Here is an 18041-nt window from a genome sequence, read left to right as displayed (position 1 = left end):
AATGGTAAATCAAGTATAATATTTCCTTGTGTTTATATATATATATGTATATATAATATACAATTTGGTTTTTTTCTCTCGTAGCTTTCCTTCCTTTTTATTTTCTTTCTTTTTCTTTTTTGGTAATAGTACCTGAAATCTACTCTCTTAACAAATTTCCAGTATATAATTCTGTGTATTTCTCAAGCTATGCATTATATTTATAGAGTCTCCATTACATCTAACTGCCACTTTGTACCCTTTGAGATAATCCTATTCTCTTTCCCCTCCCTCATTTCTGAAAATCACAATTCTACCTTCTGCTTTAATGCATTAAGATTTTTCTTCCTGTTTCTTATTACATGAGCATAATGCCCTCTAGAACTATACAAATTATAACAAATGGAAAGATCTACTTCTTTTTTAGAAAATGAATAGCACTTCTTTATATATTATATACATGTGTGTACATGAATATGCAAGTTATCAATTCATCTGCTTATTGACACTTTATTTTGCTCTCTTGGCTATTATAAGTAATGCTGCAATAAAAACTGGAGGAAAGTATCTTGATGAGATGGTTATTTCACTTTTGTAAGGAATACACTCAAAGGAGAGATTACTATATCATGTCATATAGTAATACAATATTACTTGTATTGTCCTTAGTATTCTTCATACTGTTTTCAACAATAGTTACAAAAATGCAGAAGGGTTTCCTTTTCTTCAAATCCTTGCTGATACTCATTTTCACTTCTCTTTTTGATGTCAGACATTTTTACTTCCAAGTGATAGATCACACTTGGTCATGGTTTATTATCCTTTTGGAGTGTTGTTGAATTTTTTTTCAGCATTTTATTGAGAATTTTACATGCTATATTCATCAGACTTATTAGACCTTCTTTATATTTTTTTGCAGTGTATTTGCCTGACTTTGGGGACAAGAAATGTGTTTATAAGTATTCCATATGCTTGTATTTTTGGAAGAGTTTCAAAAAGACTAGAATTTTTCCTTAATTGAAAAATGAAGTCCTTTAGTTGTAATACTGTGTAGCCCTGGACTTTTCTGTGTTGGGAGATTTTTAACTACTACTCATACTACATTTTTATTTGTAATTTATGTGTGTTTCTATTTAATTACTACTTTATTTCTTATTGATCTCTTCAGGTTTGTTGTTAGTCCTCATTTAATCTTTGCAGGTAGTAGATTTCTAGGAATTTATCCATAGCCTTTTGGTTATTTAGTTCGTTAGTTCAGACTTGTTCAGAATAATCCCATGTAATAATTTTTACATGAAACATCCATTATAATTTCAGTTCTTATTTTATTTATATGAATGTTAACTCTTTTATAATTATTCCAGCTGAAGGTTTTGCCATTTTGGCTTATTTCTTTCAAAAAAATTCAGCACTTAATTTGATTTTAATTTTCTTAAAATTGTTAAAATTTATTTTTATGTCCCATCATGTGATCTAGCCTGTAAAGCATTCTCTGTCTGCTTGAGAAGAATGTGTATTTTCCTTTAGTTGTATGGAAAGTATATATATTTCTATTATGTATATTTCATTTAAAGTGTAGGTACAGCATGCTCAGAAGTCTCCAATTAAATTCAAAGTAAAAGGTATTCAAAAGACACATAATCACACTGTCAAAAGTAAAAGACATGAATTCTGAAAACAGTAAGACAAAAGAATATTACAAACAAGAGAAGGTAAATGAGGCTATTTGCATATTTTCAGCAAAATCTAGTAAGTCAGGAGATAGTGGAATAATGTATTCAAAAGAGTGATGACAAGGAGACAATGGGCAACAGAAAATACTTTACCTCAAAATGTTGCAATTTATAATTGAGAAAGAAATTATTTAAAATTCCTTATAATTAGTAACTTCTTAAACCTAAAATACCATGGATAGAGTCTAACAGTAAAACACAGAGTGTGGTAAGATTTGATGCACATGCATACACATATATGTTTATACATCTAAAGAAGGTCTCATATGCAAAAATAACAGACTTCTACAAAATAATTTTAATGTACAATAATGAAATAGAAATGAGACAAAAGCCTTAAATAGCTGATTCTTAAATGTAGCTATCAGAATAGTTAATAAATATAATATAGCAACTCTCAACTTTTTTGAGTATTTGCTAGCTTTTGAAAGCCATAAAATAACCTACAAGGATAGTCAACTTCTTCTGTACATTATATATTCCCAAACCATAAGCAACCGAGTTGTCACAAATAGAAAGCTTATACATTGGCATCTCTATAGATAGACTCTCATTTATGACTGAGAGGGAAACACAATATCAATGCATGTCACCATATAAATCTGAGGGAAAAAGCTAGACACACAAATACATAGTGAATGATTCCAAACAGAAAAATTTCAAAAAGTACCAAAAATAAATTGATTGCTCTAGAAGTGGACATACTTATGTGGGAGAGGTGGAGATAGGAAGGGGAGAGTTCTGAGTGTTGACAATGTTGTTTCTTAATCTGGGTTAACATGAAACCAATCAGTCTGTGAAACTTCATCGAGTTTTATACTTTTTTGTATGAATGAATGTTATAATTAATGTTTAAAAGAAAGCGGTGAAGCACATTCAAATAAACATACCCTTTGCTTTCTTAAGCTTTTTCTCTGAAATTAGCCTAGTTTAGAAGGTAAAAGTTGAATTTTATATCTTGGGGATTCATCTTTCCTAGATCATTGATATTGAGAAAATTATTTAAACACTTTTTGCCTCATTTCCCTGTTCATTGAAATGAGGATAATGATAGTTTTTACCTTATAAACTCCCTAGGGTTAAATAAGATCATATGTGTAATGAGGTCAGGACAGTGCTAGGCATTTAGGAAAGACTAAATAAATCAAATTGGTTTTGTTCCATCATCTTCAGGCAATAGATGACATTTGTTTGAGAAAGTAGAAATAAGAAGTTTCATCATTTTAAAATATGATCTTGTTACACACTTAGAATCTGACAGTTGGTCCTCTTGTCCCATGTGCTATGAGTATAATAATGCTCCAAAGGAGAAGAAAACAGAAGAAAAACATCTTGTGACCTGAGGGAAGCTTCTCTAACTAGTAGTGCCTACCAAATTCAGAGAGAAAAAGAAGACAGATTAGGACATAAGGAATCTTTCTTGGCCTTTGTGTAAACACCTCAGTATTGTCATATTTTGGTTGCAGTATTTCAGTATCCAGGTTTCTACATTTTTTGGAAATTCTAACATCTGAAAATCCGGCTATCTTTTTGGTGTTTTCTTAGATATTTTCCAATGTCTAATCACCTGGTACTGAAGAGTATTATGAATGCTAAACTGAATGAAAAGGAATAATAATTTTATTCTACCTACAGAACATATAATCAATACTGCCTGCATAATTTGGAGTATTTTAATAATTGTTGTTCTAGTCAGTGTGGCTAGTCCTGTTTATCACATTATTGAAATTTCTAAATTTAGTGGCAAAAAGAGGCATGCTATAAACCACTTGTAGGAAGCAATTCCTATCCCATAGCAACTAAGGAAACTTAAAGTGGTTTTTGATGATTTTTTAGCTCCTACACATTCCCACTTTTGCTTCACTTGTTGAAATGAAATACGGAAGCAAATATCTAAAACATTAAGCTAGTCAGTTACAGTAGATAACAATGAGAAGAATTACAGTCTACAATAGCTCTCTACATCTCTTAGCTTTTAAGACTTAAATTTAGGTGAAAAGATAATAAGGCTAATGAATTATTGACTTCAAAAGTCTTTCTCAGTTACAACTTGTACAGGGTTAGTGTTTTGATGATTTTGAAATATGTGCTACACAGGAGCATATCATGCTGCTCCATTTGGATTGTCTTAGGTGCAGCCTGGATGAAATGAAGGGAAATCACCATTTGATAAGGAATATGTTATCACTAAGATACTTTAAACACAAACATTTATTCCTTTAAATATTATTTATCTTCCAAAACTAAAGCAGGTTGATAAGAATTGTTAGGCTTCAGGAATCAGACTGGAGTTCAAATACCTTGGATATTCCAATAAGCATTCTTGATTTTAACAATGTTTTTGAAAATGTCAGTGACTCAGGGCTTCTAACCAGATTGTGGTATTGGTGTTACATGAGTTATGCTGATGTTTCCTTACACCCAAGTACATTCATTCTTCCTTTCTAAAAAAAGATTTTATTTTTTCTGCAACATTTTACACCCTCAATTCTTTCTCTATGAAAGCCCAAATATTTTCTTGATATTTGTTTCCACTCCATCGAGACACATTTCTCTTCAAGATTCAGTCAGAGTGGATAGATTTCCCTACTCTGGGAAAGATGAAGAAAATAATTCTTTGGAGGCTTAAGAAGCCACAACTGCTCTGTACCCACAGTTGAGTGAAAGTGAAGATTTTCACCTCGATTTGTTTATAAGGTGCTATTTTTTTTTTTTCTTTTTTATTTTTTTCATTTTTCTTTTATTATTCATATGTACATACAAGGCTTGGTTCATTTCTCCCCCCTGCTCCCACCCCCTCCCTTACCACCCACTCCGCCCCCTCCCTCTCCCCCCCCTATTTTTTATAATAGGAGAAAATTGCTCAACTAAATTGTATATAGGAAGTTAGTCTGCATCCTAGGATCTGGGAATGAGAGGGATACAGACCTGGATTTATTATAAAATGTGTAACTTTCACCAAGCAACTGAATATTTTTCACTCTCAGTTTTCTTTTCTGTAAAGTGTATGTAATTATAATAATACTAATACGTTAGTTGAGCCCCAGATGAGGAGAGAACTCAGATATCATAGTGATCTGTTACATTACTTGTTGATATCGGATATTAATAATGTGCTGTATATTTCAACATTGCTAGTAGATTTAATTTTAAACATTCTTATCACAAAAAGTTTGATTTGTTGGATATATTTATTAGCTTGATTTAATACTTTGATGCTATGTATATTTATTAAAAATTGCATTGTACTCCATAGTATATGAAATGACTTGAGAATTAAATAATTAATTAATAGATATAAAATATTCCCTATGAAACAAACCTAAGAGAGTTCATTTCCACTGGAACTTCTTTTTTTTTTTTTCATTTTTCTTTTATTATTCATATGTGCATACAAGGCTTGGTTCATTTCTCCCCCCTGCCCCCACCCCCTCCCTTACCACCCACTCCACCCCCTCCCACTCCCCCCCCTCAATACCCAGCAGAAACTATTTTGCCCTTATCTCTAATTTTGTTGTAGAGAGAGTATAAGCAATAATAGGAAGGAACAAGGGGTTTTGCTGGTTGAGATAAGGATAGCTATACAGGGCATTGACTCACATTGATTTCCACTGGAACTTCTTTACAGAAAATTCTCTAGACACTTATTTAAGGTGAAATGACTACTAGTCAACAGGAAAACATGAGAGTATAAATTTCACTGACACAGATAAACAAGAAGTTACTAATTTGACAATGCAATGGAATATACAAGCCACTCATAACTGTCAAAAAAGAACCCTTAAAAGTAATTATAACCACATAAACTTTTTGTTAGTTATACCATATGAAAATATGATAAATGTGACATCAAAAAAATAAAGTGTGTGTTTGAGTGAAAGAAAGGGTAAGACTGCAGATTTATTGATTATAAGAGAAGTTAAGTTGTTGTCAATTTAAAAAGACTACTATACCTGTAAGATTTTTTTGTAGTATTGGGGCTTAAACTCAGGTTCTTCACCTTCAGCCACTCCTCTGGCCTTTTTTTATGATCAGTTTTTTTCAAGAAAGGAACCCACAAACTATTTGCTGGCTTCAAACTGTGATCCTCTTGATCTCTGCCTACTGAGTAGCTAATATTACAGGCATGAGCCCCAACACCCAGCTTGCAAAGTGTTTTATATAATTTTCATGGTAAGCACAAAACAAAAGCCTGTATTAGATGTACAATACAGAATATCATCAAATCACAAAGGAGCAGAGCAAGACAGAAAGAAGTGAATAATCTACAAAATAAGTAGAAAAAATACAAACCTATAGCAAATACTCATCATGAATTTTTTGTAACTATAAACTATCAAAATTGTCCAACTAATAGTCATAGGGAAGCTGAATGGACTAATAGAAAAACAAGACTCAATTTTATGTTGTTTACAAAAGACTAATTTCACCTTCAAGAATATACAAATTGAAACTGAAAGGTTAGCTGGACAGGATGTCTCCAGGCTGTAATCCTAGCTGTTTGAGTGGTGAAGATCAGGAGGATTGAGCCAGACTAGATGAAAAGTTCAGGAAACACAATCTCAACCAGCAATGCACACCAGCAAACCCACCTAGGTTGGAAGTATAAACAGGAGGAGGTCCAGACTAGCCTGCACATAAAGCAATATCCTATCTGAAAATAACCAATGCCAAAAGTGGTAGAGCACCTGTCTAGCAAGTGTGTGGTTCAAAGTTCAACACCTAATAACACATAAAAAAGAAAGAAAAAGAACAGGAAGCAAAGGGAAAGAAAATGATATTTCATGCAAATGGAAAAGATAAGCAGTTAGCTGTACACATAGTCATGAATCATATAATGACATAAATAATACTGATAAATCTGTCATCAGGTGATTTTATCACAGCACAGACATGACAGAGCATACTTACACAAACCTGGATGGGATAGCTTACTATACACATAGGCTACAGTGTATTAATCCTAGTCTATATATCTTTATAGCATTTTGCATGTTGTAGGGAAATGTAACACAATTACTAATGTTGTTTATCTGCATAGGATTTTTTTACACCATCATTACTGCAAAATCAAGTAAGGTGTTTCAGTATGTCATTACAAAGGTAGTGATGATACTAGGCAGTATGAATTTTTCAGTTCCATTACAATCATTTAGAACCACCATGTGCATGTGGTCCATCATAAACTGGAATGCTACTATGAAGTACATGACTATATCTCTTGTGGTAAAAGGTCACAAGAGACAAAGGAATTATATTGTATAACAAGAGAGGACACAATAATTATAAGTGTGTATATGCTCAACATTAGACGCAAAAATTACAAAGCAAGTATTAGCAGAATGAAAGGAGAAACAGAGCACTACAAACTGCAATATCTCACTTTCTTCAATGGAAAGTTTATCTATACAGAATTTTGATAAGGAAATACTGAATTTAGTAGTATTTTTTTTCATTGTGTTAAAGCTCAAACTTAGAGCTTTGTAAATATTAGAAAAGCAATTTACCACAGAATTATACCCCCAGCTTCAGCATTGCTGATATTTATAATATGTGAAATTGCACTTTTTCTACTCCATAGGAATAACTAGTTGTAACATACAAATAGATTTTCTCTTGTATTCAAATAAATTGAATTTTATGTTTTATACTTCGATTAAATGCTGCCTGTCTAACTTTCCTTTAGTTATTTGCTTTGCAGGCTTAGTTTTTTCTCCCATTATTAACCCCGTAGGACAAATTTCTCCCCTTGGTAGTAATTATTAAACCCCACATTAGTAAACAATCTTTTCATTTGTCAGGATTTTTTAAAGACTAATGTATTTTCATACCTTAAAACCACAGTGTAAACAATTTGAAGACAGTGTATAGTTGGATAATTTTCTAAAAATTCATTCTGTTAATTTCTTGCTTTAAATTGGGGATGTTTACCTACTTACATTTATAGTAACTAACTAATGACTCATTTCTGACATATTATAATATGTTTTTCTTTTTGTCCATATAGGGTTTGAACTCAGGGATCCACACTTTCTAGGCAGGTGCTCTACCTCTTGAGCCCCTCTGCCACCCATTTTTTCTGTTGAGTATTTTTGAGATGAGGTTTCACCAACTATTTGCCTGGGCTGATCTTCCTGAGTAGGTAGGATTACAAGAGTGAGCCACTAGTGCCCAGCTGTGATATAGTTTTTATAATGTCATAACTTTTTATGATGTTCATTCTTTTCTACATTACAGATCCTCGAGAGTTTCTAAGTTGTCCATTACTACATTGATAACATTGATAGTCCCAAGGTTATTAAATAAATGATCATGGAATTGCAAGTTGAATAATTCCCAGAGATCATAAGGAACACATTAGAATTTCAAAAGTCAGAGTATACAGTGAATTCACATTCCATGTTTGTGAAGCCAGTAGAGACATCAGAGGTAAAACTTGCTTGGGCATGTTACTTATCTGGCTTAAAGTCAAGTGTCAAAAAGAGCCAACTAACTTCTTTGAAATAATTAATATTCCTTTAGGAAGACAGAAAGTCAGCAGCTCACTAAACTAACAAGAATTTTGCAATATTTAGTATCCAAACACACATATTAAAAACATGAAAACACAAAATATGTGATTTTAAGCAGGATTCAATTAACCTGCACTGACAGTATCATTTAACAAAAGCATTTACTTTGGAATGAGAAGAGTGAAAGATTAAAAATGACACAATGAGATTTCTATAGATGAAAATATAGTATTCTATATAAACAAATTTATTCCATAGGAACCTTGGTTTATATGCCACTGAAGAAGACAATCTGACTGAATTATACATATCACAATAAAAAATGTCAAAGAGAAAATAAAATATTGAAAAAACCTGTCATTGTAAAATAAGTGAAAAAGAGACTACATGAAGCAGAAAATATTTTGGAAGAAATGTTATCTCTTATTTTTTTTCTGTGTTTTTAAATACTATAATCCCAGATATACAAAAAGGTAAAATAACTCCATGTGAAAAAAAAGAATTTGCCTCAAAGCACAACATGATCAAATTTGTGAAACCAATGATAGAGAAAACTCCTTAAAAACGGTCAAAGATGAAAGGTAATTACAAATAGATAAAGAAAATTTTACCACTGATGTCTTAGCAGAGATAATATGAATCACAATACATCTTCATATGTCTACCTATGATTATATACAACCCATTAAAATATCTTTCATAAATGCACACTGTAATATAGAATATTGCATAATCTTTTCCTATGTCCTATGAAGTCTTTCATTTACTCTTGTATTTGTTGTCTGGAATAATTAAACTTTAAAGAGAAAAAGGTAATGACAAGTCAGATAGCAAATGAGAAACTGTATCTGAAGAGAGGAAGAAGATCAGGAATCATGAAAGAGTTGGCAGGTCACCTGAAAATTATGGAGAAACACAAAAGCAAGAGAGAAAAACCAGAGAATACCCCAGCTCCATCCTTGGCTCCTTAAGGTAGTGAGGGGAAGGCAAAGACATAATGACAACTTAAGCCAGACAACTTGGCAACTGATTGACAATTCTAGAGGCAAGATAATCCCATAGTTCCTATTTTTGGGGACTTGTAAATAAGGAGTAATGAAGGCTCAGAGGGACTTGTAACTGCATACCACAATGTCTGGATGGGAAAAGGCCATGACAAGAGGTCATGGGGAGGAAGAGGGTATGAAATGTCCTACTGAAAAGTTTAAGTAGCATGGAGGTTGGGACGCGAAGGGCACAGTTATTGAATGCCCTGCTCTCCCAGGTAAAGAACCAATCCCATCACCCAGGGTGACAGCAGAAAAAGAGCACTGAGCTTGTAGCTAGCATAGTACTCAGCCTTCAGGACCTAACACCTGTTAAGTGTATTGGTTACGTGTTTAGTCTGAAAGCCCCAAACACAGTTCCCTCCAAATTATGGCATTTCCACAGCTACTTCCCCAAACTCAGGGAGCTGAACTACAGAGTGGGATTTGAAAGCATTGAGACCATCCTCCAGGAACTACATCTTGCAATGAGTTTGCTGTCAGGTGGGAATGAAACTCAAGAAATCTGAAACATGTGATTTCCATAGCTTTATTCCCTTGGCAGGAAGAAGAACTTCTGGGTGTAGTCTGGAAGCACTGACCAGCAGGCAAAGTACCTCTGTCCTTTAAGCCTCTACCTGTTACTACAAAATGTAGTGCTCGGTTTTCTCTGCCCACTCTTTGACACATCTAGGGATCACTGAAGCTTGGAGCCTTGCTGCCCCTTGGTATAAAAACTTCAGGACTTGTGGAGCAAGTGGGAACCTGCTTGCCACACAGAATCTATGGCTTCCTGTAGCCAACAGCATCAACAATTATACAAAGAAGGGAAGCTTCTATCGTGAAAGCATCACAGGAGCAGACCACAGACCCTTCTACAAGAAATTCCAGCTAGTTTTCTTTGATCTGAAAAGTGCTGGGTATCAGGCCCCAAGTCCTAAGTATGTGAGTGTATGCGTAAGTATGTGATTCTAAACCACACACACAGACCAGCAGTGAGAAATAGCACCTCTACCCTGCTACCACACAGTAATTCCTGAACATTTGGAGTATTTCAACAGAAGACTACAAGTGATACAAACTTCCAATCAATGAGCTGGCCTCTGAAAAGTAAATTCCAACCCAGAAACACAGAAACTATGTAAAAAACACAACAGGGCAACATGACTCCTCTAAAAGCCAAACTCCACTCCATTGGACACTAATCACAGCGAAGTAGGTTAATCAATAAAATTCATGATGGAAAAAAATAAATGCCTGAGAATACTAATAAATACAAGGATGCAAAAAAGTTAGATAATACAGGGTATGAAAGAAGAATTCAGTAGAGTTATAGAAATCCTGAAATATTCTGAGAATGAAAAGTTCAGTAAGTCAAATTTTAAAAAAAGAAACATACTCCTCAATTGGTAGCCTCTCCAGTAAATAGGATCAAATTGAATACAGAATATCAGGGCATAAAGACAAAATAGATATATTAAAACAGTGAGATAAAAATAAAGATAAAAAGACAAAGAAGTATGAATGAGACAACATGTACGACTCCTGGGACACCATTAAGAGGCCAAACCAATTCATGGGTGTAGAAGGGGAAAAGTTAAAGGCATGGGAAGCACACTCAATAAAATAATAGCAGAAAACTTCCAACACTGTGAGAAAGAGATGGTCATTCAAGTAGGGAGACTTTAGGTTACATACCAACATGATCAGCAAAAACTATGCATTCTATTATAATTAAAACATGGAGTGTACACACCAAGGAAAGACTACTGAAAGCTACAAGAGAGAAGCACCAAGTCACATATAAAGAAAGACAAACACATCCATCAGAATAATAGCAGATTTCTCACAGAAATTCTAAAATCAAGGAAGACATGGAATAATGTACATCAATTCCTGAAAAAAATAAAAATAAAAAACACTGTCAACTGAAATTTTTGCTTCCAACAAAGGATGCATCCTTCATAGTTGAAAGAAAAATGAAAATCATCCCTAATAAACAAAACCTAAGCATTTCATGACCATAGAACCAGCACTGCCCAAAATACTTAAAGGAATCCTACATACAGAAAAGAAGGTAAACATAACCATGAGCATTCAGGAAAAGATAAATCAAATTAGATAAGATAAGCAAATGAATATTAGAAATGAACAAAAAAATGACAAGAGTTACTACAAACCTTTCAATAGTAACTCTGAGCATTAATGACCTGACTTTAATCAAAAGATACACACTGGCAGATAGGGTTAATTAACAAAAACAAAACAACAAAAACATCCATTTGTGTCCTATAAGAAATATACCTCGCTAACAAAAGCCCAAACAGATTTAACGTGACAGGATGAAAGAAGATATTCTAAGCAAATGGAGCCTGAAAGGAAGGAAGACAAACGATCATTCAATATTGATAAAGGGAGCAATCTATCAAGAAGATATAGCAAATGTGAACATATGCACACTGAACAATGTTACACCCAATTTTATAAAACAAATATCACTGGATATAAAAAGTGCAGATAGACTTCAACACAATAATACTGGGTACCTTATTACCCCTCTATCACAGTAGAAAGGTCATACAGACAAAAAATAATTTAAAATTTTCATATTTGAAATGACACTGTAGATCAAATAGAGCTATAGACAGCTACACAGTATTCCACCCAACAGCCATACAATATATATTATTCTCAGTAGCCTAAGGAACTTTTTCCAAAATAGATCCTATTTGAGAACATAAAGTCAATTGTAACAAACACAAGAAAATTAAAATAATGTTCTGAATTTTATCAGAACACAATGGAATAAAACTAGAGATCAACAGCAAAAGAAACCACAGAAAATACTCAAACACCTAGAGAATGAGCAATTCCCCTTTGAATGATCAGTGGCTCATCAAAGAAATAAGTAGGGGCAATAAAAAATTCCTAGAATCATATGAAAATGAAAACACAACATATTGAAACCTTTGGGACAATGCAAAGGCAGTGCTAAGAGGAATTTCCTTGATGGACATAAAAAGACTAATTACTTGATGAACAAAGACACAAAAATTCTCAACAAAATACCAGTAAACCAAATTCAGCAATAATTTTAAAAGATCATGCACCATGATCAGTTGGTTTCATCCTAGTGATGCAAGGATGTTTCCGTTTATGCAAATCAATAAACATAATACAGCCTATGAACAGAAGGAACAGAAAATCACATGATTTTCTCAAGAGACACAAAAAAGTCTTGGGAAAAATCAATATCCCTTGGTGATAAGTTATGAAGGAATTAGGAATAAAAGGAACATACCTCAACAAAAGAAAGGGTATATATGATAAACCTATAGTCAAGATCAAAATGAAGAATGCGATAAAGATGTCCACTTTCTCCACTCTTTTTCAATATAGTGCTTGAGTTCTTATCCAGAGGATAAGATTCAAATACAACAATTGTACTGACCAATCCCATCTGTGTGTGTGTGTGTGTGTGTGTGTGTGTGTGTGTGTGTGTAATGGCTAAGATTACAAGGATGTGAGGCCACACCAGCTTAATTTAAGAAATACTACTTAAAACACCAGAGTTCTGTAAAAGCAATTGGTTTTACATGAACTAAATTCCAAATTGGCATACTTTAAAAACAGAGAATTTTCTATCACTTATCCCCTAGAGATATTTTCTTATTCTGTAATAAATCATTGGATAAAGCTTACTTAGGTGGGGAGTGCCTTGTAAGCAAAAGAAAACCCACAAAGAGTTGGTGACACATATCTTTATGACCAATTTGAAAAGACTAAAATGTGTGGCAGATACTTCTCTAAAGTATTTTTGATGATGTAGGATAGGAGAAGTAGACCAAGTCTATAAGGGAGGGGAGGGCTTTAAGGTTAAAAAGAGCACTGCGTGGATGATGAAACTTTGATGAAATCATGAGGGATTAAGAATAGTTAATCCTTGTGAGATAACAAGAGCAAAGGTAAGTACTCATTCATCAAAATACCAAGATAATTAGTATACCATTTAATACATTTTAATATTGAAGAAATAGAAATCTATCAATGAAATATCACACAAAACATTGGATCAGGATTTTTTTTTAGGTAGATACGGTCTCTTTAATTATGAGGAATTAATGCAAAACACTGGAGAAAAGATGATTTTTTTTTCAAAAAATTGTCCTGAAATATTTATATACACAAAGAAAAGGGAAAATATAATCTGTTAAAATGATAATAAATCTCTTATTAGACTCATGGCAGAAAATGTTATTCAAAAAAAGAAAAAAATGAACATTTTGACTGTGTTGAAATTCCAAACTTTTGTTGTCAAAAGAAGAAATAGTAAAAGGGAAGTTATGAAATGAAAAAGTATATGTACAAAACATGCAACTAACAAATATTTCACATCTTAAATTTGCACCTATAATCAATAAAGAGCTTATATCAGGAGTATTTTCTAAGTGAAAGAAAGTGCACAAACAACCTTGGTTATGATCATTCATTTTACATATATTAACACACTCATTATTGAGAAATTCTTTTCTCTAATTAGTTTTGCAATTGTTTTAAGTGCTAACAATTTTCTGAATGAAGAAACTTTTTTCTTAATATATGGAATTGTTATTCATTTCCATGAAATGTCATTTTCTAAAGTCCTATGATCTTTTAAATTCTATTGAAAAGGTAAAATTTGTATTTACTAGTTCCCAAGTCAGGGTTTGTTAAAATATTTGTCTATATATATGCAGAAAATGTCACTGTTTAAACACAGCCAAGTTGATAAATAAATCATCATCTTATGGAATACATAAAAATGCTAATGTGCAATCACAAATATACATTTAATACCACACACTTCAGTGTCTGACAGTTTTCATCTGTTGTGTATCAACTCCATTCATCAGAACACAGCTGGGAAATACCCAAACCATTCCATTCCCAAACCAGAAGTATAATCAAGAATACCTAAAAAGCACTGTGGCAAGTTGACTTTCTTGCACTAATTAACATTTTAACAATTATTTAAGTATTCTGTATATGAAGAAACATGAAAATGTATATGTGTAATTGAAAATTGTTCTCCATTAAGTCAAATATTTTACTCATGTTGAATACATTATTATTATGAACTATTGGTAACATGATAAATTTGAAGGTTTTTGTATTCAGAAGTACAATTTTTAGAATTCGAATTATACCACACATGAAATAACATCACAATTACTTCAAGCCAACCTATTCCTGTTGAGACATTTGTTGAGAACAGTATATGCAAAAGTGATAGCTTTTGTAATAAATTTTGGTGGTACTGATAGGAAAGAGAAAAAAATGCCTTTCCTTTTTAAAGGTTGTAGTTTTTCCTAGCATGTTGACTACTTTGCACAACCAACTTTGATCCAGAAAACATAAATTTGTCTAAACATTTGCTAAAGTATTTCCTTGGTTATAAACACCAAAGTTTCTTTTCATGATATCAGTAGTTAACAGAAACTCCAAAATATAAGAAAGTGTAGATAACATAATTTATTTTGACCTGCAAAGTCCATTGCAATATTATTCACAGTGCTTTTTAGCATAGATAAGCATTCTTTACAGAAGTAAACCTGTAAGCACACATTAAATCCACCAAATGAATCTGAGTGCATTGGCACAAACAAGCATTCCCCGCACTCAGGAGTCATTGAGAGGATTGAGAGTTCCAACCCAACCTGGGCTATAGAAAAAGACATTTTAAAAAAGTAATAACCCATGAAACAATTTAAAGACTTCTGATTTTTTAAACTGTAAAGAGTATGAGGGAGATTCATGAATACAGAGACGTATGAGAATGTTGCTGAATTTTGCTAGCTCTAAAATGGTTTCATTCCACATATAAATCTATGATTTAAAAAAATATTTTAGGAAGAGCACATCATTGCAAAGTGAACATTATTACATTGCTATATACAACACATCATTTTCCAAGGTGATGTCTAAACAGAAAGAAAAACAGACAAATAGCTAGAAGATAGAATATTTGAATTATAATCATAACCTCCTATTTATTCAACCCAGAAATTTTACCAGTATTTAAAACTTAATTCAGATTTTAAACATAAAACCAAGTATCAGGTATACAATTATCTTAATCTTCTAGAAAATAAAAATTTAAATTTTATAGAAAATCTACTGCTTTATATCACTAAAAATGCACACATATTCATTTCTTGAAATATTAAAATACATTATCAAATCTTTGGTATAGCTGGTTGACTCAAATATTAATAGTCTAATATTTCAAGAGTGATGAATTCTTCTAAAATGAAATTGTGCACTGTCAATTCTAGTATCTAGTCTTGCCTCTTCATGTGAACAATGATTGTTGAGAGTGCAGTGACTTATGAAAACATTGAAACTAAGCTTCATTAACTTCATGTAAATGTTGGTAAGTGATTCTGGCTGGTAGAAAATTGCACAATTACTAATGACTTGAAATTAACATAAAAAAATGTTTCATTTCTAAGGCCCTTTTTGCAGCATTTTTTACCTCTTTATTCCTGAGACTGTAAATCATAGGGTTTAACATGGGAATCACTAGTCTATAGAACACAGAAACCACTTTCTCTTGCTCTGCAGAATACTGGGAGCTTGGCTGAATGTAATTAAAACTTAATGTACCACAGAATATGGTCACTGGAGTCAGATGAGAGGCACAGGTGGAGAAGGCCTTCTGTCTGCCTGAAGCAGAGCGGATTCTCAAAATTGCAACAGCAATGAATATGTAGGAAATAGTTACAATCAAGAAAGTGGCTATGGCAATGACTCCAGAGAAGATTAAAAGCAACTACTCATTCATGGAGGTATCAGAACAAGATAATTTTAGCAATGGTGGAACATCACAGAAGAAATGACCCACAATATTAGGCCCACAAAAGGACAGTCTCCCCAAACTTACTGTGTGTGTCAGTGAGTTAATCATTCCACCTACGCATGACCCAATGACTAGCACTACACACTTTCTCTTAGATATGGCTGAATTGTAAAGCAAAGGATTGACAATGGCCACATAACAGTCATAAGCCATCACTGAGAGCAAGAAGACTTCTGTGGTAATGAGCACCCCAAAAAACAAATGCTGTACTATGCAGCCAGAGAAGGAGATGGTTGCTCTTTCCACCAAGAAGTTGGTCAGCATTTTTGGTGCAATGACTGATGAATAGCAGGCATCCACAAGTGAAAGGCAGCTGAGGAAAAAGTACATGGGTGTGTGAAGCTTTGGGGTGATTTGGATTAAGAGAATCATGCCCAGATTCCCTCCCAAGGTAACTGTGTAAATCACTAGGAATAACACAAAGAGCACAACCTTCAGATCAGTATGTTCTGTCAATCCCAAAAGAATAAACTCGGTAACAACTGTAAAATTTTCTTCAGCCATTGTTGTTCTTCAAATCTGAGGTGGAAAAGATAAGAAAGTAGGGCAGCTTCAGAAGCATCTGGTGCTTACTAAAATCAGATGGAAGCATACATATACTTGTGTCCTTAGATGATAAAAAGTTTATTTTGCTGAACTTAAATATCCCCAGTTAAAATGCTAGGAACATTATTATATTGTCTCTTAATATTTTTGGTTATGGTTATGATTCAATCTATCAGAAAATATTTGAGAAAAACTTAGTCTCTCAAAGTTTCAATGTGTCCTTAATGTCTCTGCCTCTATTATAAAAGGTGAGGGGCTCCAATGAAATACACCATTGCTGATTGAAAGGAAGTTGTGAAATTAACTTTAAACTCTCCTTTGAAAACTTCATTTTAATATGAAAGGAGTTAATGGTAAGAAATGTAAAAGCAACTGTGCTGTTGACTCTGCAGTTAATCCAGAAATGTATTATTATGTGACCAGTGAATGATCAAATATTATATGGCAAGAAGACTGATCTCAAATTATGTTATTCTTTAAAATGCAGCACTATTCACAATAGCCAAGTTATGGAAGCAGCCCAGATGCCCCACTACTGACGAATGGATCAAGAAAATGTGTTATCTATACACAATGGAATTTTATGCAGCCATGAAGAAGAACAAAACGTTATCATTCTCTGGTAAATGGATGGAATTGGAGAACATCATTCTGAGTGAGGTTAGCCTGGCCCAAAAGACTAAAAATCGTATGTTCTCCCTCATATGCGGACATTAGATCAAGGGCAAACACAACAAGGGAATTGGACTTTGAGTACATGATAAAAGCGAGAGCACACAAGGGAGGGGTGAGGATAGGTAGGACACCTAAAAAATTAGCTAGCATTTGTTGCCCTTAATGCAGAGAAATTAAGCAGATACCTTAAAAGCAACTGAGGCCAATAGGAAAAGGGGAACAGGTACTAGAGAAAAGGTTAGATCAAAAAGAATTAACCTAGAAGGTAACACACACGCACAGGAAATTAATGTGAGTCAATTTCCTGTGTAGCTATCCTTATCTCAACTAGCAAAACCCCTTGGCCCTTCCTATTATTGCTTATACTCTCTCTTCAACAAAATTAGAGAAAAGGGTAAAATAGTTTCTGCTGGGTATCGAGGGGGTGGTAGGGAGATGGAGGGGGTGAAGTGGGTGGTCAAGGAGGGGGTGGGGGCAGGGGGGAGAAATGACCCAAACATTGTATGCACATATGAATAATAAAACAATTTTAAAAAAGTAAAGTGTTTCTTCTAAAATCTCCTCATAATGGAGCTGGACACTCTGAGCACTCACACAGTTGTCTTGTTTCAATGTAGAAGTTTTAGAAGACTACATAGTTTATATGATGTTTAGAATAAATAAATTTTATATT

General features: G+C 33.4%; 1 protein-coding gene and 1 long non-coding RNA gene across 2 annotated transcripts in view; both read right to left on the bottom strand.

Annotated features, from left to right (window-relative positions):
• Positions 1-18041, bottom strand: part of LOC141425727 (uncharacterized) — a 457749-nt gene that overhangs the window by 154973 nt on the left and 284735 nt on the right. The window lies entirely within an intron of this gene.
• LOC141420837 (olfactory receptor 5J3-like) lies at positions 15352-17669 on the bottom strand. Its single transcript, XM_074066163.1, is given in 1 exon segment — positions 15352-17669. A coding segment is annotated over 1 exon segment (954 nt). The 5' UTR covers positions 16652-17669; the 3' UTR covers positions 15352-15697.

Source organism: Castor canadensis, chromosome 1 (assembly GCF_047511655.1).
Source record: "Castor canadensis chromosome 1, mCasCan1.hap1v2, whole genome shotgun sequence".
NCBI classification, from domain to species: domain Eukaryota; kingdom Metazoa; phylum Chordata; class Mammalia; order Rodentia; family Castoridae; genus Castor; species Castor canadensis.
This window is presented reverse-complemented; position numbering and strand designations above follow the sequence as displayed.